This window comes from Abramis brama, assembly GCF_963993115.1.
Source record: "Abramis brama genome assembly, chromosome: 10".
Taxonomy (NCBI): Eukaryota; Metazoa; Chordata; class Actinopteri; order Cypriniformes; family Leuciscidae; genus Abramis; species Abramis brama.
Window position 1 is genome coordinate 26,973,703 of NC_139972.1, and position 24,308 is coordinate 26,998,010.

Consider the following 24,308-nt stretch of genomic DNA (forward strand, 5'->3'; position numbering starts at 1 on the left):
ATATTTAGAAATTGGAATGTTTTCAGTCCTCTGATTATGTCTGGTTGTGTCATTTACTCACCCTCATGTTGTTCCACATCTGATTTACTTTCTTCTGTGGAAAATAAAAGGGGAAATGTTTTGAAAAAGCCGCATTAACATTATGTATAATAAATGCTTTTGTGTGAGAAATGAGAAATATTTTTCATTTGTGGATGATCTATCACTTTAAGTGCAGAGTTAAGTACAGAGTAAAAACTGTATTATTGTGTGTGTGTGTGTGTGTGTGTGTTTGTGTGTGTATACACCATTCAAAACTTTGAGGTCGGTAAGATTTTTTATGTTTTTGAAAAAAGTTTATTATGCTCACAAAGGCTGCATTCATTTGATAAAAATATAGTTAAAACAGTAACATTGTTAAATATTATTACAATTCAAAATAACTGTTAATATATTATGAATGTGAATATATATATGTTAATATGTTTCCTTTGATCAAAGCTGTATTTTCAGCATCATTCTTCAGTGTCACATGATCCTTCAGAAATCATTCTAATATAATGATTTGATGCTCAAGAAACATTCCTTATTATAATCAATATTGAAAACAGTTGTGCTGATCTTACTGACTCCAGTCTTGCTGACCCCAAACTTATGAATGGTAGTGTACCTATAGACAGAATATGATTGTTGTTGTTATTGTGTTTGTTCACACAGGTATATTCAGACACAGAGGAGCTGGCAGTGTTTTGTGGGAGAGAGAACACAGACACAGAACAGGTCCCTGCTTCTGATGTCATCATGTCCCATGGGAGTGCGCTCAGCGTGGCATTCCGTTCAGACTTTTCCAATGAGGAACGCTACTCTGGCTTTGAGGCTCACTTTAGTGCGGTTGGTGAGTGTTTAGAGTAGCAAAATCATGCACATTATTTCAATCTCTTTATCCTGTGCTCTCTTCTTCTTTCTGCAGATGTAGATGAATGTAGAGACAGAAATGATGAAGATCTTGTCTGTGATCATTTCTGTCATAACTACATTGGTGGCTTCTACTGTTCCTGTCGTTATGGGTTCTTGCTTCATTCTGACAACAGAACTTGCAAAGGTAGCCTTTTAGTATCACTGTAATGACCTAAAAAAAAGCTGCATTTTCTATATTTGTTCAAAACTTTTCTTTTTTGTTTCATTACGGTTGGGTTTTCCTACAATATAACAAACTTGCATGTTCAATACACATTGTAATACACGTCAATCTGTTGCTCCATAACATAAACAAATGACACTGCTATTTTTACATCTCTTCACAAGAACAGAAGTTTGACCCATTTCTTTTTGGTGCCAAAAGGTGGGAGAGTTTAAACATCATTATGTGGCTTCATGAGGAAAATCCCTTAAGTCTCCTAATACCCCTGAAAATGTTGATACATCAATTAAGTTCAAGTCACAACTAGAAAGATCATTCCCTTTCAATGCACGATTGTGTCTACACTCTCAATCTGAAGTGCACACTAGCTGTATACACTCTTATAGACTCTATATAGAAGAGTTCACTTAAAAATGAAAATTCTGTCATCATTTACTCACCATCAAGTTGTTTCAAACCTGTGTGGATTTCTTTCTTCTGCTGGAAGAATATTTTGGAAGATATTTTGAAGAATTTCGGTAACCAGACAATTGATAGACCCCACTGACTTCCATAGTAGAAAAAAAAAACAAAAAAACTATGGAAGTCATTGGGGTCCATCTACTGTTTGGTTACCGACATTCATCAAAATATCTTCTTTTGTGTTCAGCAGAAGAAAGAAATTCATGCAAATGTGAAACAACTTGAGGGTGAGTAAATTATGACAAAATCTTCATTTTAAAGTGAACTATTCCTTTAAAGGAATTCTGTCTGGGGCTTCATATATACAACCTTTTTTAGGGGTTCCCATTATGGGATCAGTTTATATTTAGTTTTAATTAATTAATTTTGTTTTCATTTTTATTAATTACACATCACGTAATCATACTTTATCACCAGAAAAAATTAAATAACCTGTTCAACATTGAAATATTATGCAATAATTTAAGACATTTCTCCTTATATAGAGCCTTTTTGGCATAAAGCGTTCATTAAAATTGAGTCAAGAACCCTATATAGAACTCCACTGAACCTTTTTTCCCCTTAAGAATATACTTAGTTTTAACATCAGTTCACATACTTTTTTATTTATGCATGATTACAAGAATGAAAACCGAGTGCTGTGTAGGTGGGCTCTAGTCAAACATTTGCTCTAAATTGCATAGATTTTTGTAATAAATCTTGTACCGTTGGATTATCCAGGATTAGTTGATGGAATTCCTCCTAATTATAAAGCAGAGCTTTAAGAGAAACCTATTAGCAGGTTAATTTGAGACTGCATTGTGTAAGTCAACTAATTACAAATGTACACTTATTTATATAACGTTGGCTTAGATACAATTTTGCAATTTTATCATGATTTATGTTGCTGTAATGTGTTGTGGTGGTAGTTAATGTGTGTGTTAAAGTGAGTCTGTTTTATGTCTAACCTTTGCCCCCTCCTCAGCTGATTGTAGCTAAGCACCAACAACTAAATATTTACATTGTGGTGGTCAGTGAGATGTGGATTAACTTGTGAACTTCAAAAACCCGATTAGAAAGGGTGCAAGCGTTACAGCTTCCATGTGTTTCAATGCAAAAAAAAATTATTATATATTTTAGCTGAAGATTTAGAGTACGAAGATGATTTAGTCGTTTATGATCACTGTTCATGTGTGTGCATTCCTCTTTTAGTTGCTGTATTTTGAACGCTGAATGATATTGAAATATAAATGTGTGTGTGTGTGTTTGTAATCATTGCAGTGGAGTGTAATGACAGTGTGTATACGGAGCGGTCCGGAGAGATCTCCAGTCCTGATTTCCCTAAACCATACCCCAAAAGCTCTGACTGCACGTATCGCATTGAGCTGGAGGAGGGTTTTCAAATCACTCTGGAGTTTGATGACACCTTTGACATTGAAGACCACCCTGAAGTCACCTGTCCCTACGACTTTATTAAAGTGAGAATAGAGTGAGAACATGTCATGTCTTTGTACCATTAACTGCAAGTTTCATAGCTTAAAACGTCCTCCTCATTTAAAACAAAGTATTTATTTAATCAAGCTCCAAAAATGGCTCGTTTTGATATTGCTGGATCTGTGATGTCACATGGGCAAATTTATTTGCATATACCTGCCTCCAGAGCAAGACATCGACGAATAGATGTCTCCCCCCCCCCCAGTCCTTAAAAGGGATAGTTTATCCCCAAAAATAAAATTGTTGTCATAATTTACTCACCCTCATGTTGTTTCAAACCTGCATGAGTTTCTTTCTTTTGTTGAACACAAAATAAGATATTTTAAAGAATTGACTTCCATAGTATTTTTTACTGTCTGGTTACCAACATTCTTCAAAATATCTTTTGTGTTCAGCAGAAGAAAGAAATTCATACAGGTTTGGAAAGTAAAACTTTTATTTTTGGGCAAACTATCCCTTAAAAAAAAAATAAAAAAATGTATGTCATGACCCCTTTCATTTAGCTATCATTATACACAAATATTTGACTGCAGAATGTTGTATTTGCCAAATTAGAATGAAGTATTATAGATAGCTTGTAATATAATATGTAATTTATTATATTATTATTACTTAACCTGCTGTCTTCATTATTTAACATATGTTTGAATAAATCTGTTATGAAAAAGTTTTTATAACAGCCACTGTGTAAATGTTATATATATATATATATATATATATATACAATTAAATAATAGATTATTAAATAAACTTTATTTTCAGTATCGTTTTTGGCTAAACGAAGCATTTCGGTTTCAATGCTTTGGTAAACCATTCAGTTCAGTTCATTTATCATATTATGATAAATATTGATCAAATTCATGATGTCAGTGATGCTTTATCTACAGATTCATGCAGGAGACAAGGAGTTTGACCCATTTTGTGGTGAGAAGTCACCAGGGAAGATCCAGACAGGAAGCAACATGGTCAACATCCTGTTTCACAGTGACAACTCCGGAGAGAATCTCGGCTGGAAACTCACTTACACCTCCACAGGTCAGAGACTGACCGATGCATATTATTGCCAGAATTAATTTCATCCATATTCATCATTGTTTGTGTATGTTGTGGCAGAGTTGAAAATATTGTTATCTTCAGGTTCTGAATGCTCTCCTCCAGTGGCGCCCCTGAATGGACACCTGGAGCCTCTGCAGTCTAATTACATCTTCAAAGATCACATTACTTTGACCTGTGACCCTGGATACTCACTGAGACAGGTCAGGCAAAGGACACATTTCACTTGTGCTGATAAAGGCAGTGACTGTTGCAAGCTAATTGAGACAAATCCATACTGTTTTACATCACATTCACATTCTCTCTTACAGGGTGATAATGAATTAGAGCATTATCAGATTGAGTGTCAGAAGGATGGGAAATGGAGCAGTGACTTCCCACTGTGTAAAAGTAAGTTTTTTAACAGAGACTCTGTAATTCTGTTTTCCTCCTGTCTTTTTTTTTCTTCTCACTTGCCCTTTCTCTCTTTTCTTCTTCTTCTACTTGCTGCCACCAGAGAAGGAATCTCAAAGGAGGCGTCGTTCCCTACCAAGCATTTTAACCAATCAGATACCGAGTTAAAACTTTAAGGGACTGGCTGGTAGCCAATCACTGTCCACTATGAACTACAACCCCCATAGTACATTGTGGATATAGAGCTTGATATAAACAACACTATACATATATATCAAGGTTTGGGGTCATAAGGTTTTTTTTTTTTTTTTTTGGTCCAGCAAGGATGCATTAAATTGATTGAATGTGGCAGTAAAGTTGTTTATAATGTTGCAAAATATTTCCATTTAAAATAAATTCTGTTCTTTTGAATAGTTTCTATTCATCAAAGAATTCTGAAAAATCATGATATCCACAAAAATCCAAAATTTTAAACATTGATAATAATAAGAATGCATCAAATCAGCATATAATAATGATTTCTGAAGGAACATGTGACACTGACGACTGAAGTAATGATGCTGAAAATTCAGCTTTGATCACAGGAATAAATTTAAAATATATTAAAATAAAAAAGGTAAAATACGAAAGAAGCCTATCTCATGACAAAAATACATTCTTAAATCTCCTCATTTGTTATAGGTTTCCCAGTTCCCAATTTAAGCCTAGTCCTGGACTAAATGGGAATTTTGTGGGTTAGTTCAGGCCTAACCTTAACTTGTGTATGAAAAAATGCATATAAAAAAGATTTGAGTTGAATAAATTCAATGTTTTGACTCACTTCAGTTGACTATGTTTGTAAGATAAAAAATATTAGGTTATGAGCAAATTCGGATAAATTCACAGCACTTGATAATAATAATAATTGGATAATAATTTTGTTACCAGTTAATACAAACTGTCTGTTCCAAACTTTTATCATTATTACATTAACAACCTCCATGCTCAAGCCTTGTTTTGTTGTCCTGACAATGAAAGTGGTGTGGTTGGGAAGGGCACACTGAGTTTAAGTATCATAGAATGTCTCCATCTACTGGTCATTAATGTTGTTTCATAACTAGTGCTGAAATAAACCAGTGAGCATGTACTTGTACTGTATGGATGTGAACATGATTTTTTATACATATTTTTTTATCTCTTATTCAATAGTACACATTACTTTTACTATTAGGCTCATTTTGAGACAGAAGTACATACACATAAATGCACTTAGACTTTCAGACAGGACTGACTGCAAAGCTGCCTCACCTGTTGGGAACGGACAACTCATGTGGAAGAGTGAAGACTTAATGTTTGGTATGAGTGTGATCTTCACTATTCAAATGGTTCATTTTTTTTCTTCACCAAATTAAAGGGTTAGTCCACCCAAATATGAAAATTCTGAATTAATTGCTCACTCTCATATAGTTTCAAACCCGTAAGACAAAGTGGTCTTCACAAATGAAGATATTTGAATGAAATCTGAGAGGTTTCTGTCCCTCCATTGACAGCTACACACCACTCTGAAGCTTCAAAAAGTTCATAAAAAGATAAAACTAATCCATATGAATTGAGTGGTTTAGTCCACATTTCTTTCGATCGCTTTATATGATGAACAGATTGAATTTAGGCTTTTATTCACATATAAACATTCATCAGCTGACACATCAGTTGTAAACAGAAGCTCAAGCACGCTTGCTTGACATATGAGAACCAATGAGGTTAATTCTTGTGTGTTACGCAGCACGCTTGAGCTTCAGCAAGAACCAATGAGGTTCATTCTCGTGTAACGCAGCAGGTTTGAGCTTCAGCAAGAACCAATGATGCTCATTCTCATCAAGCAAGTACAGTTGAGCTTCTGTTTATGTTTCTCTGATCAATGTTTATATGTTAAAAAAAGCCTAAATTCAATCTGTTCATGACATATATAGCGATCATGTCTTCAGAAAATTTCGACTAAATTGCTCGATTCATATGGATTTGTTTTACGATCTCTTTGTGAATTTTTTGAAGTGACAGTGGTAGTTGCGTGGACTGTCAAAGGAGGGACAGAAAGCTCTCAGATTTCATCACAAAATCTTCGTTCGTGTTTCGAAGATGAACGAAAGTCTTACAGGTTTGGAGGGTGAGAAAATGATGACAATCCTTTAATTTTAGGGTGAACTAACCCTTTAAATCCCTTCCATCAAGAGTCCTCTCACAATAAGCATGGCATCTCCTTCTACAAAATCCACCAATCATATTTGAGAATTCCTGTCATTCTATAATTACGATTCCTTCTTAACATTCTGTAAGTCATGCAATTTTCACCTCCTGCTTAAATAATTCCTCCCATCTAATCCATCAAACAAATAATGCAACACTTGTATCCTGTCATACCCATAATAATAATAATTATATAATAAATAAATATTCTGATTGTGTACTTTTGAAGATTTCTGAAGAATCTCTTTAATAATAAAAATGAAAAGTTTTGTATCAACCCAAAATCTTCATCCATGGAATCCAAATGTGGCTATTATTACTCTAACTTGTTTTCTCTCCTCTTATCTCCCCTTTAGTGGTTGACTGTGGTCCAGTAGATGTAGTTCTGGGTGAGGTTGTTTTTGAGAGTTCTGGAAACAGCACTGTGTTTGGATCCAGAATCCAGTACAGCTGTAGAGACTCTGTCAAGGTCAACAGTGAGTATTTCACTGTCACTCATTGATGCATTAAAGTCAAATCATATTAAATGTCACTGTGGATTTGACTCTGACTGGCCTTACAGACACTTACACTTGTCATCAGAGAGGGGAATGGGTGAGTGAGGACGGGACGCCACTGCCCACCTGTCTACCAGGTAAGGTGTGTTACAGAGAGTCACTTATATTAAAATCACTCATATGCCTATTCTGTTTTGTTGAATTATTTTATTATAAACAGGACTTCTTTACAATTTAAGCATGGTAAATGTGTACTAACCTACTGTACATGACTAGAATAGGCCTTTAAGTTATTGTTGTTTGTGTATTTATGATAGGAGATTTTGAAAGAAACTTAAGTACCAATGCTGAATCTCAACATCCTACTCCACTAGCAAGCACTCCTCTTGGTAAGACTCAAACTTCAAATGTAATGCTTTGGAATCGTTAAAGAATATTGCAGGGCACTAGACTGTGATGAAAATATTTGTAATTGCGACCAAAAAAAGAAAAATCCTCAGCGAGAATAATTTAGAATCTACTCATTGGCGTTAAGTTCTTTAGAGAGCACGCCAGCATTTTCTGTTTGCAACAATGAACGGACACAGTGCAAGGCGTAATGTCCGATTCAAAAACATACTGTATTATAACTCTTTTGAACCAATAAGTCAGTCATGAATATTCATGAAACGGTCTCAAGCAGGCATGGGAGTTTGTGGTTTGAATCTCAGTCAGGGAATCGTTCAAAGCCTATACACAATAAACCCTGTGTCGTTTTTCTGTCCAGTTCGAAATGAACCGGGAACCAACATTGTGATGTATCATGAGACACCATTCTTTTCAGTTAATGATACATATTCACATCATTGTTTTACATAAACTAAATCATATTTGTATTAAATATACGTTATATTAGCTTCTATAAAGTTTTGAGTCAGTAAGATTTTTTTTAAAGGATTTTTATTTAGCAAGGATTCATTAAATTGATCAAAAGGTACTCTAAATACTTTTACTTGTGACAAAAAAAATCTATTTCAAATCAACTCTTTTGAACTTTCTATTCATCAAAGAATCCAGAAGATTTTATCACAGTTTCCACAAATATATTAAGCAGCCAGACCGTTTTCAACATTGATGTTAGAATGATTTCTGAGTGATTATTTGACACTGACTGCTGAAAATTCAGCTTTGTTATTCCAGGAATAAATAAAACTATATATTATTAATACAGAAAATTGTTATTTTAAATTGTAATAATATTCCACAATATTATAGTTTTGTATGTATTTTTAATCAAATGTAGCTTTGGTGAGCATAAGAGACTTCTTTCAAAAAAAAAAAAAAAAAAAAATGCACCTCAAAATATTAAATAATATAAAATATTAAAAAATATACTGTATATATATTATTGTTTTTTATATTATCTATTTACTTTTATTGACAGGCAATTTTATATTATTTTATAATTTTATATTAATATTAATAATTAATTCCCCTTTATCAAAGCACAGCAAAACAACTATTTACATTATTAAGCATTTATAATTTGTCAACCAAAAAAGCAATTTGTGTACTAAATGTTACATTTTAGGAGCCAATGGCAGCCTTGTCATTTTTTAGTCTGGACTCTAGAGCCCTCTTTTGGGTGTCTCTGTGCGTAGTTGCTTGTATTTTTGTCTAAGAAGTGCATAAATGTTGCTTTATGCATATCTATGTTAACTTGCAAATGTTTTCATTTAAGCATGCGGTGAGCCGTCACAGCTCTTCCCAGCCCAGCAGAAGCGAATCGTTGGTGGAAGAACAGCATCTCCCGGTCTGTTCCCCTGGCAGGCTTTGCTCTCAGTGGAGGATGTGTCCCGTGTCCCAGAGGATCGCTGGTTTGGCAGCGGCGCTCTCCTCTCCTCAACCTGGGTTGTCACAGCCGCTCACGTGCTCAGATCTCATCGCCGTGATCTTTCCGTCATCCCTGTCGCTTCTGAACACATCAAAGTGCACTTGGGCCTCACGGATGTACGGGAAAAACACATGGCGACCAATCGGTCCGTAGAGAGAGTCATCCTCCATCCTCAGTTTGATCCTCAAAACTATAACAACGACATTGCTCTGGTTAAACTCAGCCAGGAGGTGGTGCTGTCTGCGTTACTACGACCCGTCTGTCTACCAAAGCCTAGTGTAGAAGGTCATGTCCTGATGCCTCTTCCCAACACATTGGGTATCGTGGCCGGTTGGGGCATCAACACGGCCAACGCTTCAGCCTCCACCAGCGGCTTGAGCTCTGATTCCTCCGTCGTTTCCGAGCTGCTCCAGTATGTGAAGCTTCCGGTTGTGCCGCAGGACGAATGCAAAGCCAGCTATGCGTCACGCTCCGTCAACTACAATATCACCAGCAATATGTTCTGTGCTGGCTTTTACGAGGGTGGACAGGACACTTGTTTGGGGGACAGTGGGGGAGCCTTTGTCACCCAGGACTCCCACAGTGGCAGATGGGTGGCACAAGGATTGGTGTCCTGGGGTGGGCCAGAGGAGTGTGGCAGTCAGAGGGTGTATGGGGTGTACACCCGGGTGGCAAACTACGTCCACTGGCTACACGGGCACATGGATGTGGAGCGCTGGTGGTGAGGGTGTCAGAAAACAGCAGCGGAAATGGCCATTTCTTACCATTTATAACAAAATAACTAGAGTTACACCCAATAGTGCTAATTCTTTCATTTGGTCACATTCACTCCTGAGTTATGGACTTTTTATATTTCATTCAAGTTCAACAGTTCTGTTGTTCACAGTCTGTGAATTCATAAATTAGATGGTATGAACTTGTGCTGGACACTTGAATCAACCAGTCAGAACCATTTTCATTTTTCTGTCTGCTGTTGTTTAAAACACTCTACAAAAAGTGTATTGTCCTTCAGTACTGGTTAGGGTCTTTAGCCTAGCAAAACAGCATTTTATATTACACTACTGTTCAAAAGTTTGAGGTCAGTATGATTTTTTTGATTTTCTAAACAAATTAATACTTTTATTCAGCAAGGATGCATTCAATTTATCAAAATGTGACAGTTGAGAAATTTATAATTTTACATGAGGTTTCAAATAAGTACTTTTCTTTTGAACTTCTATTCATCAAAGAATCCTGAAAAAAAGTATCACGGTTTCCACAAAAATATGAAGCAGCAAGACTATTTTCAACACTGATAATAATGAGAAATGTTTCTTGAGCAGCAAATCAGCATATTAGAATGATTTCTGATGGATCATGTGACACTGAAGACTGGAGTAATGATGCTGAAAAATACAGCTTTGCCATCACAGGAATAAATAACATTTTAAAATCTATTAAAATAGTTTTGACTGTATTTTTATCAAATAAATGTAGCCTTGGTGATAAGCATAAAGGACTTCTTTCAAACACTTACTATTATTTTTAAATCTTACCTACCACAAACGTTTGAATGGCAGTTTATAGTACATGCGCAACAATCAAATATACACCTTTATGTCTATATCAACAACACCTTTCAAATGTTATACTTTTATAAACACTCCTATTTAAAAGACATTATTTTTCTGTAATAAGTGCACTTATTTTATTGTTGTATTTGCACATGTTGGTGAAATAAATGTTTCAAGAAACTTGTTGCTTGCTATTTATCTAATGTTTAGTGTGTAAGTTGTCTTTTCCAACTTGTTACCACAGACAAGTACGTTTATGGACTGCATTGTCCCCTTATATTCTACAAAACTTACAAGGGATCAACACCAACCAGGTATCAACAATTATAATATTTAACATTCATACGTAGCACATGTTCACTAATCAGCGTCACAGTGGACTTTATGCAATAACTGCAATTTTCTTAGTAGCTCAGCTCGCTTAAATAGTTGAAATAAGAGAGACGGTTGTAGAATTGAATTTGTTTTATTGTCAAGGCTGAAGAGCCTTCAGTCAAATTGAGAAAATGACAATAGTTGTGTACAGTACATAACAGCAAGCGAGACGTCGTGAGGGAGTAAATATTGAGATGTGCAATGGAAGCCATGAGCAGATTCCTCTCTGATTGGCTAATGCCTCTGACATCATAAACGGAACTCATTTTCTGAAAGGAATACAGTTTAGATGTTGAATTTAAATGATGATGGATCCGAACAGGAAATAAACCGTTTGATCGGTCGTTGAAAGTTTTCGTCAGTAATCAACGAGAAAGAACAGCTCTGGAAAAGCGATTATTAAAAGTGTGCTGATCATTCAGTGGTTAGTGAGTTGTGTCGGCTGGTGTGCTTATCATGCATTTCATCTACCTGCGACATTCCCCTCTGTGGAAACAAGAACAAACATGATATTTTCATTCTACAATACATTTAACGAGATTAAATGAGACAATGGTATCTAGTTGATACCTGTTTGTCGGGGAGTGGTCGAAGCAGGAGTCTATCCTCGGCTGTTGGGATTGGGAAGACGACCCACGCCGATCCGGTCTATCGGAACGCTGACTCGTCGCCGCGGCAACTCAACCTTCCTGCAGACATAACGAAAAGATACCAGACATTTCCTTCAGATTACTGCCTAGTCACCCTCTCACAATCGTGGATTGCCGTTTTATTTCACATACCTGAAATGAAGCTAAGTAGAAAAAGGATGTTCAAAATTATAGAAACACATTTTCGCAAAATAAGAAAAACAAAAACAAAACATGCTGTGGTAAATCATAATTATGACATACTCCCCTGCTTCCAAAGACTGTTTGAGCTGTTTTAAATGAAAGCAACTTGCACTGACATATCTTACAACATGCCATTGCCATTGCTTTATTTTAAGATGCACACGGTAATGTTTAAGGCACGTTTTTAAAAGCTACTTAAATGCCCTAATTGAATTTAGATTAATCCTGGCTTAATCTAAGCCCTGTCTGTGAAACCGGGCCACTAATTAAGAGATAAAAATCGAAATTATGACATACCAAGTCATAGGCTAGCAAGTCGGTCACTGTGATTTTGCCAAGTAGGGATCAACATACCGTACATTCCTGTCTGAAAACATAGTCCTAACCCTATCCCTATTCTTAAATCTAACCCTACCCCTACCCATAATTTATCCCTATTAAATCAGAGTGAAATGACAGGTGAATAACACTGATGTAGAAGCACCTAACCCTGATTGTAAACCTAATACCTAAACTTGACATAAACTGTAAACGTGTTCCTCAGATCTGATTGGCTGATTGGAATGTTGTTTCAGGATCAACAAAGATTTTGATCCAGGAACTTGTTGGCCTTAGTGAAATCACATTCTCCCTATTAAGTCATAGTGACTTAGTGACTGTCATAATTATGATTTACCAAAGCATTATTTTTTTTTCTTATGTGACGGAAATGGGCTTCCATACAAAACCAGAAAGTCATGTGTCAATATTCTGTGTCTGTCTGTGGTATATAGAATGTATACATTGTACATTTAAAAGATGTTCTGTTCTGTACCTGACCTAGCCTACTACATTAAATTAGCTAAATTGAGAATTAGGCCTATTTGACAATGAAATGTACTAAACTTGTATTGAACTGTGACCCCAAAAATTGAGGTACGCACCGAACCGTGAATTTTTTGTACCGTTACACCCCTACACTGTGTGATCTCACACTTTCTTTAGAAAATGTAAAAGTCTAGTAACAGAATCCAACATTTGCTTTCGAGATGAATATCTTTACTGAGGATCCATGGAACAAGTCACATTATGGAGGGGTTTCGTGAGCTTTCATCATGTGTTTATCAGGCTCATGAGAGATGGATTCGTGTGTTGAGATTTGATAATGCATGGTGTGGTGTTTTCACTGCTGTTCTTGGCTTCTGTCCTGATCTGATCAAGTGCTGAGGATCATTTAGATAGAGCCTTGTCAGAGCCTCAGGCCATGCTGAGTTACACTGCGTGTTCCGTCCGGCAGGAAGATCAAATCATTCACAGAGATAAAACAGTTTTGATCATTGACTGGAAGTCCGATGCTACAGTCATCAGCACAGTTGGACTGTCCGTTCCCGTAAGTCAGTATCAGACACTTATTATGTCATACAAAACCTCAATTCACACCGCTGTGACTCCACCCAAGAAATATTAGTAACTTTAACTGTGGGCTACAGACAAAACATTAATTGCTCTTAGTGAACTGTAAAAACACACAAAACTATCCAGCTGTGCATGACTGACTTCAGCCAATAAAAACTTATGTGTTTGAGCCACGGCCAATCAAAGCTAATTATGGTTCATCATCTGTTTGGGATCACAGCAAATCAGAAGTGTGTTTTGTATGTTTTCCAGACTTAAAATTCACATTGCTAATGACACAGTGCTTAGTTAATTGAGACAATTTTCAGTGTGATATGATGATAATATAAATAACTATTGTTACAGAACACCAATAAAGAATTAAGGTGTCAATTTAAAAATCGATTCAAAATGTTTAAATTGTTATTAAAATAATATGAATGTGAAATATTTTAATCATAATATTTTATTATTTATTCCTGTTATAAATGCTTTTCACTTCTTTTTCCGAACTAAAAGAAAAATGTTTCCTCTACCTTTGCTTGTTGCTTTTGGGATCCATGTTGCTGATTGACAGGCGATCAAGAGGCGTGTTGGATCCGGGGAAACTCCGCTTCCTCTTGGTCTCGATGACGTCGTTCTCCAGTCGGACCAGCTGGTCGTGCAGGAGGTGTTTAGCGTTCACGGCTCCTGGGGTCTTCTGCTCGGTTTGGCCTTGCTGGACACTGCGGCCCTCCACGACAGATGATTCCACATACTAGATCGAAATGAGGAAATGCATGGTAATATTCAGTTTTCAAAATTGTCAGTAAAATTAGGAAAAGTCTTCCCAAAAAAATATATATTTTCCCTGATGGACAATTCATTTAACACAATTTTAAGGTGGTAAACTGGTTTTACATGGTTTCTAGCTGGACATGGTTTTGACCTTTGTCAAGCTGGTTAGAGCTGTTAAACCATCTTGGAATAGAAACAATATACAGCTTGTACACCTTAAAGACCAACTCAAAACCTTTAAGATTGCAATACTTCTAAATGCAGAATGAGAATGGGTGATCCAGTGGGTCAGTTCTCAGACGGGCAGACAGGTAGCTCATGTTCATAAGGGGACGGCAATGATAACCTCCTGTGGTGGCTCTCTGGGGGAAACCCCACTGTATTTATAGAGCACTGAGACTGATGACAGCTTATCATCTGTCACTTGTACCAGTTAATCTCAATATATACATGAAATTTGTTTGTGTTGTCTGAAGACAGGCAGAGTGAAGTTCCCTTACAAAACACAAAATGTAATCTAACCTTATTCTCTCTCTCTCTTTATATATATATATATATATATATATATATATTTGTATATCAGCGAGACCTGGACTTACCTCTGGTCTTTCTTGGGGTATGTGAAGACTTTCCACACTGCAGTGGAACAAGGTCAGTGTCAGCAGACCAGAGAGCAGCACACATCCACAGCCCAGCATCTATAATACAATATTAACAATGTGATTTCTGACAATCATGTACATGTATACTACCCTTAAAATGTATGTGGTCGGTCAGATTTTTTAATGTTGCAGAAAAAAGTCTCTTATGCTCACCAATGTTGCATTTATTTGATCAAAAATACAGTAAAGCACTGATGAAATAGTATTACAATTTAAAATATATTTTTCTATTTGAAAATATTTTAAAATGTAATTTATTCCTGTGATAGCAAAGCTGAATTTTCAGCATCATTACTCCAGTCTTCAGTGTCACATGATCTATCTATCTATCTATCTATCTATCTATCTATCTATCTATCTATCTATCTATCTATCTATCTATCTATCTATCTATCTATCAACATAATTACAGTGATTGAAGTTTTTATGTCTCTGTGTCAGTGCATTGTCAATTGAGAGTTCACACACACACACACACACACACACACACTCCAGCTTCAGCACCGTGTTGAATTACTGTGATACAGGGCGATGTTTACATTCATCCAGACTCCATCTGTGAAAATACACTCTGACTGGGCGGTCCGGCAGCCGCGAGAGTGTGAGAATGCTTCTAACACACACCCTCTACACAAACACATGAACTCAGCCCAAACACACACTCTGACCTGCACCCCTACCTGTGTGTCCCCAAAACACACTCTTAACCAAACTCGAAAAAAAAAAAAAAACTTCCTCATGGCGGGACTGAGGGACTGTTACTGTTGTTTTGCATCACTTGAGCAAATGTTTTATAGTGCTGATAAAATTACAGTAAATATTATATTTAAGAGAACACCATTATCTTAGCTCTTTCATGTTTTTTTGTTTTTTTTTCTAAAACCACCTTATTCAGATTATGATAATGCACTAAATCCTACATTTTGACTGCTGTCTGCTGGCAGTTGTGTTGAATTGCAATGCACCAGTACCATTAAAAATGGCATTCATCTTTGTGAAATTTGTGTAATTTTCTTTTAAACATAATTTATTTTTTTAAAGTACTTTAAAATATATATAAATGAAATAAATGCAAATTTCAATGACTGGTAAAAAACTTCTACCACAACTAATAATACGTTACCGATAGATAGATAGATAGATAGATAGATAGATAGATAGATAAGATAGTCAAAAATATAAACAAAACTAAATGTTATATTTGTGAAATTCTGACCTTGAATTTAATTTTGCCCTTTTATTAATTGTCAGCTGTAATTTTTAAAGAACACCTTTAATTTTTTTTTTACATTTTTTAACACCTGCCACAGTGTTTCTCCTAGAAATGATTCAAAACTCTTTGGCAGGATTGTATAGTATCTTTCCGAAATGCACCAGTAATGCATTTTCACTTATTATTTGACCCAGAGTGTCCCGTCCTCTGAGCACCGGACCAGATGCGGACCCTCTCCTGCCCCACGACTGGGGAAATGCATTGTCCAGCAACATGGGCTAACTTTAGCATTTTCCGTCCCCAAAAATAAACAACTCCAGCCATCTCCCATTGCCCACACACTCTTCACTGGACACCCTGCATGCAACACACACTTGCTCTCTCAAAGACACTCTCAACCGTTCTCTGATATCAGACATGATTTCACACCTCTGTGTCACTATTGCAGCAATGCAAAATCAACAGGAGGTTTCCGATACAGGTTCATCTGTAACCCTGGAGCTCAAACAAATTCACAGTTGCTTATCAAACAGCACATTCTCTACCAACTAACCAGAGTTATTCTACAACAACCCCTAACAAATGTCTTTAAATACATCTTCAACACCTGTCTGCTCACCTTTCCACCCAAACACACACAGCCCTGTAGGAACATAAAGGTTGGTCTTTCTCCAAGGCTCCTTACCCTTAATCAGATTTGGTTTCAGTCACACGGGGACGGACAGATGGACACCGTGCAGTTCCTGGAATTTCTCACGTTCTCTGCCTTTGCTGGTTCCTGCTGTTGTCTTTCCCGGTTTTATAGGCTCTCGTCGGGAATCTCCACTCCAATCGGTGGTCGCGATTGCTCTGACATCATTTCTGCAGGTTTTCCACTGTGGCTCGCCCTGAAGCTGCTCTCCCCAACTCTCTCATCCTCATTACGATTACAAACTAATAGCAACCCAAGGGAGCAGCTGAACACATTTGAATGTGCGTGTACGTGTCACTTCTCTCTTTCTGTCCTTCTTTCTTGGCTTACACGCACATACGATGGCCAAAAATGCCTTGAAGGTCAGCTTGTAACTGACAACCTGCTGTGTTTCCACAGGTTTCTAAGTGTGTATGTGTTGGAGTTCAGTATGTGTAGGTGGTTTATCTCTCTCTGGCGTAATCCAATCTCTTGTGTATAAACTATACTGTATCTGGCCACATGAGTGTGTGTGTTGATGGTCGTTCATGACCTGCATCTTGTAATTCACTCATTGAGTCTTAACCGGGGAAAAGTGCTCAGATCTCTCTCTGTCTGAGAAAGTTAGGTGGCGTTAGGTTGTGAAGAGTTCCCCAGCAGACTGCCTGTTCTCACACTATATTTATCTGCACACATAGAGCTCATCTCTCTTTACTCCCACTGTTAAATAAAGAGCAGACCGGGCAGGCCTGTCTACCACACCAAAATTTCCACAGAGACCCTACGACGATCCCTCTCTGTCTCTCTCTCATTCTCACTCTCTCCCTCACTAAGATGTTTTGGAAAATCAGGACACCAAAGAGGGAAAGCCAGGAGACGTGCATGTGTGTGTGTGTGTACAGATAGAATCAGAATGTCTGTGCCTGTGTCATAGAACAATTGTATTTCTCTTTCATAGCTCATGAGACTCAATCAGTAAAGCATGTTTCTCCAACAATTCCGAGATGTCAAAAGTGTTTATATACAACAATTGTCATTTGACGACATACAATAAGAGTACAGAACTAAAATGAAAGTGGATTGCATAGCTAAGATTATGTGGGCTTGGAATAATTTGATGAAAAAAGCTTGAGCTGACACTGAAATCTATCAAAGTATACTTTGATACTTGTGAGATTACTGGGGTCTTTTCTCAGAAGAAAAATCTGAGAAGCAGGAGACTTAATGTTGCAGTGTAAGGGAAGTAGCGACAAATCTTTTATTGGACTGAGGCAGATCTGAATATGAGCTTGCCGTTGACTGGGCTGAGGTTTTCAGGGTACTAAATGATTGCAGAAATCCAGCATACATCACCAGAGAGAAGTCTGTCATTTTCCCTTGAAGATCCGGACACTTTGATTGAAAATTACGGTAAATGAATCCTTTTACAATAGAAAATAGAGTATTTTCCATTTCATGTTGACTTTAGGCAAATTGTGTCCATTTGATCTCCATCTAATAGCATTCCCAATGAATCATTCTGTAAAATCTGAGCTTTTCAATGAATCACTTGATCCAGTTTGCTAAACCTGAATGATTCATTCACCAAACAAACTAAACTGATTTTCAAACTCACTGACTCAATGATCTGGTTTCAGGGTGTAACAGCTCCACTGGAGGTGAAGATTATCAGGTAGTAACAACTTCAATTTTGGTATGTCAACACCACAAAGTTATATCATCTTTAGACTTAAAATACCGCACACATTATTTTTATGATAATTTGGTAGTGCTTTTTGAAAGCTCCTGTCTCCAGTTGCAATTAAAAGAGCAAACAACACATTCAAAATCTTTCCTTTTGTGTTTCGCAGAAGTAAAAAAGTATTGGAATGCTTTTTTGGAATAACATGACGGTGAGTAAAAGATGACAATATTTTCATTATCTGTGAACTGTTTCATTAAGATCTAATTATATATATATATATATATATATATATTTGTCTCTAATAGGCATGATACAGAAAATGAACAAGATTAAGAGCAAAATGCATTATGGCATGAGAAAAGCGGGAGATTGAAAGAAAGAAACAGGATGAAATGAGAGAACGAGAGAGAGGAAACCTGTTTCTACACTTATTGAGATGTGGATCTGCAGTGTTCCGTTACCCAAAATCCTTAGGGTGAGTCCAGATCTGTGTGTATAGCGACCAGACTCAACACAACCCCATTTAACTATAATCAGACATGAAGATGTGTGTGTGCGCGAGATCGTATCTTGTGTTTTTGATCGCTTATCTGTAAGTCCTTCGATTGGCAAGCTTCTCACCGAGACTCTTACATCCAGGTGGATGTGAAATGAAGAACATCTCTTTAATTGCATGCATTTGCTGTTGCGTGTGTGCGTGCAACCGAATATCTCTTGCGGCTCTGCCATTTATCGTTGTGTGGTGTCGGAAGCGTCTCCATGACGATGCTCTTTTAAAAGAGGAAGACCGTCATGTCTGGCCCGAGCTCTCAGGATCCCTATGCTCTCTTGAACATGATAGCTTTCACAGTGATCCAGGCGTCGCATGAGAGTGCAAGTAGTTTGGGGAGTTTTGAAAGATATTTATTGGGTGCACAAATGTACACAAACGTTCATTTCGTCAATTATGTTACTAACAAAAATGTTTGCTACCAAAGATGAGACTGAAAATGTGCATCATGACCATAATGAAAACATATCTGTTGAGGAAAATATGAAAACAAATAACACTAGAAGATCTTAACAATGCACTAACAAAATAGAAAAGAATAGGATTGCTTCATATAATCCAATGATAGTTAGTGAAGTCAGGATTTTGTTACATCTTGATACGTTTAAAATAATATTTAAAAGTTCGTTACACTTTTTTAAGATGTCCTTAATACAATTAAAGGCACAATATGTATTTTTTTTGCTTTAAAAATATAAAAAATCACTATATCTATGTTATATATTTTTTAAAGTTGTGTATTTACATTATCCCGACAGTTCCAATTAACTTCTAAATCCAGAGAAATTCATATTTTAATTCAAAGACACGGACCGTGTCTTTATTTCCGTTGTGTCGCAGTCAATGGCGTCATATCCGCGTTGTCCCTGGTTTCCGCCTATGGTTTCCGCTCGTACTGCCATGGTAACCAGAGCTATGAGCAGAGCCCTCTGATTAACCAAAGCGACAGACGCAGACAACTGAGGAGTTCGCAATGTCTATCTGCACGCTGTTGTTGTTTCGTTCAAACATTATGGACCATGGCAAGCAGACTTTGGATAAAAAAGGAGAACTAAAACGAGAATCAATATCAGCGCGGTGTTTTCGAGATGCCGAGAGCTCCCATAGACAGTATATAAACGAGAGCTCCACGTCCGAGACTTCGACCGCTCCTACATGTACTTTATTAAACAGGTGAGCACATTTACATAAAACTAATCAATGTTTTATAGTTCAACAATGATAAAATGTCAGAATATGATCTGTATGTTATTCTAATGTTGATCTAGCTTAACGTTACTGCTAACGTTAGTCTCATACAGACAAACTAACACATAAGTTACATTTCAACACATTCAAATGCAGTTTAGTGTGATAGTGTAATGTAGACCAAGTGAAACAGCGCTGCGTTACCTCACAAGTTTAATTTGTCTAATAAACTGACCTGTGAGTAGTAATTCTGCGTGTAGTTCGGTAGAATGAAATGTCCATATTCCTTTTATATCCGCGGGACTCGCGTCGCGTGTGGAGCTGATAGCTGTCTCTTAGCAATCCCGAACTGCTTCATATCACAGTCATGATAAAAGCATCGATGTATTCACTCATCCATAAACATTATTAGATCGGTCGGCTTGACGTTGACGACAAGTTCCATAATTCTTAGCGTGTGTTGCGTCATCAAACTACGCCTTTGTTATTGTAAAGAGGTTAGCGACCCCTAGTGGAGAAAAAATTACATATTGTACGTTTAAGTACTGAGTAATAATAATGAACTACATTACTTACTTTAGGGTTAGGATTAGGGTGTGGTTTATGGTTAGCTGCATGTAATTATGCATGATTTATAGTTATTACTACAGGAACTACATGTAATGTAATGTAACAATGACACTAAAATAAAGTGTTACCAAAAAGTTTGAATATTTGGTTAAATTTTGCACTTTTTCCATCAACTAAATTTGACTATCAATTAATGAATATGACATGACATCGACTATATATAAAGAACGACTAAATATAAAGGAGATTTTCATAAAAACATTATGCACATTATGTGTCATAATGAAGAAGAGACGGAATGTTTTTATGAAAACATTGTTGAGAAAAAAAAGAATATGATTGTTTCATATTATTCTCTATCAACATTGCATGCTGATGCACTGTAAAAAATATATTTTATATAGATCAATAAGTTATAACAACATATGTTTTTACATTGCTTAAACTCATCAAAATATGTTTAGCAATTTTCAACTTTTTTGTTATACAATATTCAACTCATTTTTCAAGTCAATTTAATGCAATTTAAGTTGAAATAACTTAAACATCCCAGTTGATTGTACTTAAAAATTTAAAGCAGCAACTTTTTTTACAGTGTATGTTTAAAATTTGGTTTAATTTTGCTGATCATCATTAACTAAAGTTTACTATAGGATATTTCTGTCTACACACAAAGACTGGCATACATGCATAAATGCACATTTTGTGTCGGCGTATCTTAAAAGTTGCGTTCGTGAACTCAGTTTGACTTTTGTAGGTTCATGGCACATGTGCGTGTGAGAAGCCTCTCGTGTCGGCTATCCGGCGCCCTGTCCCATCTCAATCTTGGCCCACATAATGTCTATTCAGAGCGACAGAGGGTTTGCTCACTGTAAAAACACACCTGGCCTAATAATGACACTACTAATACAACAATAATGTGGAAGTAATGTCAGAATAATGTCGGAAAAAACAGCCAATCCCCCTGCTCGTCATTAATGGGACCCTCTCCGCTGGTGATGTCATCTGTCCAACCTGCCGTAGCGAAGGAAGCACTTCCGTGCTCTCCAAGGAGACCGGGGTCACGGGGTCAACCACTTAGCGATCGCGTGAAAGGAAGGCTAAGAGTAGCCAAGCTAGTCGCCGGAGTGATGTTCTCGCACACAAACACACTGACGGTAGCCCGATCTGGAAAAAGTGAGCATGTGCCTGTGTGTTGCTAAACGTGTAAAGGTAGCTTTCTCTCTCAGCTTCTGCCTCCCGGCTCTTCGCTGTGTTGTTTTAGTAGATAGTTTAGTGGCCGGATCCTAATCTCCTTTGAAATGTCAATTTTCACGTAATCAAAACACCATCTATATTTAGTTTCCTGCAGGCGGGCCATTATGTTTTATGTGCTATGCTTGATAGCCTAGCCGGACACACTCATTCTGACATAACCTCAGCTTTAAAAACTATTAAGAGCCCGTCACTTGGATGCACTCTTTAGCAACCTTGTAAGAAAGGCCTCAGTGGTATATTTGAGTCACTTTCGGGGCGAATTTCTTTCAAAGTTCACTCTGTAATTGTTGCAACTGACAGGATGTTATGGTGCTAATGCAACTAGCTGGTTTCTATGGTAATTCCGCCCATGTGTTTACAATCACAGATATTTTTTCCCTTAATTTCAATTGGTCTTTTTTTTTTTTTTTTATCCTAAATCTCTCTTAAAAATTTGCCGTGTTTTCCTGGCGATCGTATAAAAATACTGATGATAGAGGTGTGTGTGCGAAAGAGACAGAGCGAGAGGTGGATTAAAAGAAGTGTGCAGCTGTGCGGAGCGACTCTGGGAGGGAAACCTGATCGGATGAGAAGTCCGGACAGAAGACGAAACAGGGTGTAAGGGTGCCGAAAATGAGAGAAAGAAGGCTCTTTTTTCAGTCTGCAGATACAGTGAGATAGTTTTCTCAGGCTGTTGTTTTAGCCACTGAGAGAAAAACCATGTGTGTGTTTTTCCATTTTTGTGTGAGAAGACCCTGAGAAGCAGAGAAATTCCCACTCTCTACTTAATACCTTTGTATGATGGGACTTGTCATTTGGCCGGCTGCAGGATTCTGTGCACCTGTCCGAGGCTTAAGATACAAGAAAACGTCACGTATAGAGCAATGGTTCGCAACTGGTGGCACACGTCTCTTCTGAAAGGGTCATGGACAGAAGAATACAAACAATGTTCAGCTAAACATATAAAACACTTCACTGTCTTTTGCTGTTGACATTAAAGGTTTTGCGTCCAATCAAACTCATCTGTCACTAAGTAAAAGCTCAAATTAAGCATTTGCCAATATGGACAGGCTGTGTGGCTTGTACTCCTCCTCGAAAACCTCAAGCAAAACTACAAGATAAAAGAAATTACAACCCAGATTAAATATGGCTTCACTTGCAGTGAAGTTAAACAGTTTGTACTGACAGCCATGTATTTTCTGCTTTTAATTATTTGGTGACAAGAGCAAAAAACATTAGAATTCAAGGAACATTTAGAAAGCAAACAACAATGCCAAATGAAAAGAAAAAAAAATAGTTTCCTATTAATTTTGTGTATTACAAAAAATCTATGCCAACTTTTAATATGTTAATATATAATATTCAAAAGTTTGGGGTCATTACGATTTAAAAAAAAAGAAAAAGAAAGAATGTTTCCTTATAACAAGGATGCATTAAACTGATATGTGACAATAAAGATATCTATAATATTACAAAAAATCCTTAAAAAAATAGCCTATCACAATATTAAGCAGCACAACTATTTTCAACATTGATAATAATAAGAAATGTTTCTTGAGCAGCAAATCAGCATTAGGATGATTTCTGAAGGATCATGTGACACTGAAGACTGGAGTAATGATGCTGAAAATTTAGCAATAATAAATAAATCAATTTTACTTTACATTATAGTAAAATATTAAAGATATACATTTTAAATGATATACATTTTAAAATACATTTACAGTATTTTTGACCAAATAAATGCAGCCTTGGTGACCACAGACCTTTAAACAGTATAGTGTAGATATAGGAACGAAAATACTATTTTCTTTTTGCATATTATTTGACTTACAGCTCAATATTAATAAACGACAATTATTGATTTTAAAAACATTTTGGTTTACTTTATGACTAACACTATATTGGGTTGCAACTTGGTTTCCAATGTAAAAATCTACATTGGAATCTAATTTGTGTAAGTGTGTAGATCAAGGTTGAAAAATAAATTATAAATGACATTAGCACAAATCATTTAAGCATATTGATCTCTACACTAACTGGTTTTGCTTTAGAAGCGATGTTTTACATTGGAAATCAATCTAAATTGAAAATCTATCATTTGAAGATCAATCATTTAGCATTATTTATTGCACATACTTAGGATCAATACTGATAATGATGCATATATCATTACTATTATAAAGGACAGAAAAAGGAAAAGAGACAGTCCTGACAGTGTCAACAATAAGGCAGAAAGCAGAAGAAAGAATAGGTTTGTGATACCATTTCAGATGGATAGACAGAGTGGAGTTTTTAAAGTCATTTGACATTGCTAGAAAGGGGAAAAGAAGCAAGCGATTAGCGTGACACACTTTTTCCCAATCTGAACTCATAATCACTTGCTCCAAACCACTGGGGATTGAGTCCACCTCACACAGAGAGAGAAACAGTACGAGAAAGCGAGAGAAATGATGATGAGGCTCGTCACCCTGGAAACGGGCAGTGGTTACCCCAGTTTAAGGTAAACTTCCCGTCCACCCACCTCCC

The 24,308-nt window shown here is 36.7% G+C and overlaps 2 protein-coding genes across 3 annotated transcripts in view; one reads left to right on the forward strand and one right to left on the reverse strand.

Annotated features, from left to right (window-relative positions):
* masp1 (MBL associated serine protease 1) overlaps nucleotides 1–10,830 on the forward strand; it is a 14,492-nt gene extending 3,662 nt beyond the window's left edge. The window contains exons 3-12 of one of the 2 annotated variants that reach the window (XM_084126643.1): nucleotides 697–874; nucleotides 950–1,081; nucleotides 2,843–3,039; nucleotides 3,943–4,090; nucleotides 4,193–4,311; nucleotides 4,420–4,498; nucleotides 7,081–7,200; nucleotides 7,287–7,358; nucleotides 7,539–7,610; nucleotides 8,942–10,830. In XM_084126643.1, the coding sequence (XP_083982769.1) occupies nucleotides 697–874; nucleotides 950–1,081; nucleotides 2,843–3,039; nucleotides 3,943–4,090; nucleotides 4,193–4,311; nucleotides 4,420–4,498; nucleotides 7,081–7,200; nucleotides 7,287–7,358; nucleotides 7,539–7,610; nucleotides 8,942–9,819 (1,995 nt within the window). In that variant the 3' untranslated portion in view covers nucleotides 9,820–10,830. Of the gene's footprint in view, nucleotides 1–696; nucleotides 875–949; nucleotides 1,082–2,842; nucleotides 3,040–3,942; nucleotides 4,091–4,192; nucleotides 4,312–4,419; nucleotides 4,499–4,604; nucleotides 5,638–7,080; nucleotides 7,201–7,286; nucleotides 7,359–7,538; nucleotides 7,611–8,941 lie in introns of those variants that run through there. The other variant, XM_084126644.1, reaches the window with a different exon arrangement.
* Nucleotides 10,831–11,098: 268 nt separating this feature from the next.
* Nucleotides 11,099–16,983, reverse strand: ostn (osteocrin). The gene is made up of 5 exons (XM_084126648.1): nucleotides 16,567–16,983; nucleotides 14,606–14,704; nucleotides 13,766–13,986; nucleotides 11,593–11,711; nucleotides 11,099–11,508 (listed from the first exon to the last, which is right to left on the reverse strand). Exons 2-4 carry the CDS (start codon nucleotides 14,702–14,704, stop codon nucleotides 11,624–11,626), a joined length of 408 nt encoding a protein of 135 aa, XP_083982774.1. The 5' UTR covers nucleotides 16,567–16,983; the 3' UTR covers nucleotides 11,099–11,508; nucleotides 11,593–11,623.
* Between the last annotated feature and the right edge of the window lie 7,325 nt (nucleotides 16,984–24,308).

Coding starts and splice junctions, on each gene's coding strand:
- ostn (XM_084126648.1), bottom strand. CDS start 14,704: ATGCTGGGCTGTGGATGTGTGCTGCTCTCTGGTCTGCTGACACTGACC. Junction 13,987..14,605: donor TACCCCAAGAAAGACCAGAG/GTAAGTCCAGGT, acceptor ATTTCGATCTAG/TATGTGGAATCATCTGTCGT. Junction 11,712..13,765: donor CCCAAAAGCAACAAGCAAAG/GTAGAGGAAACA, acceptor TTATGTCTGCAG/GAAGGTTGAGTTGCCGCGGC.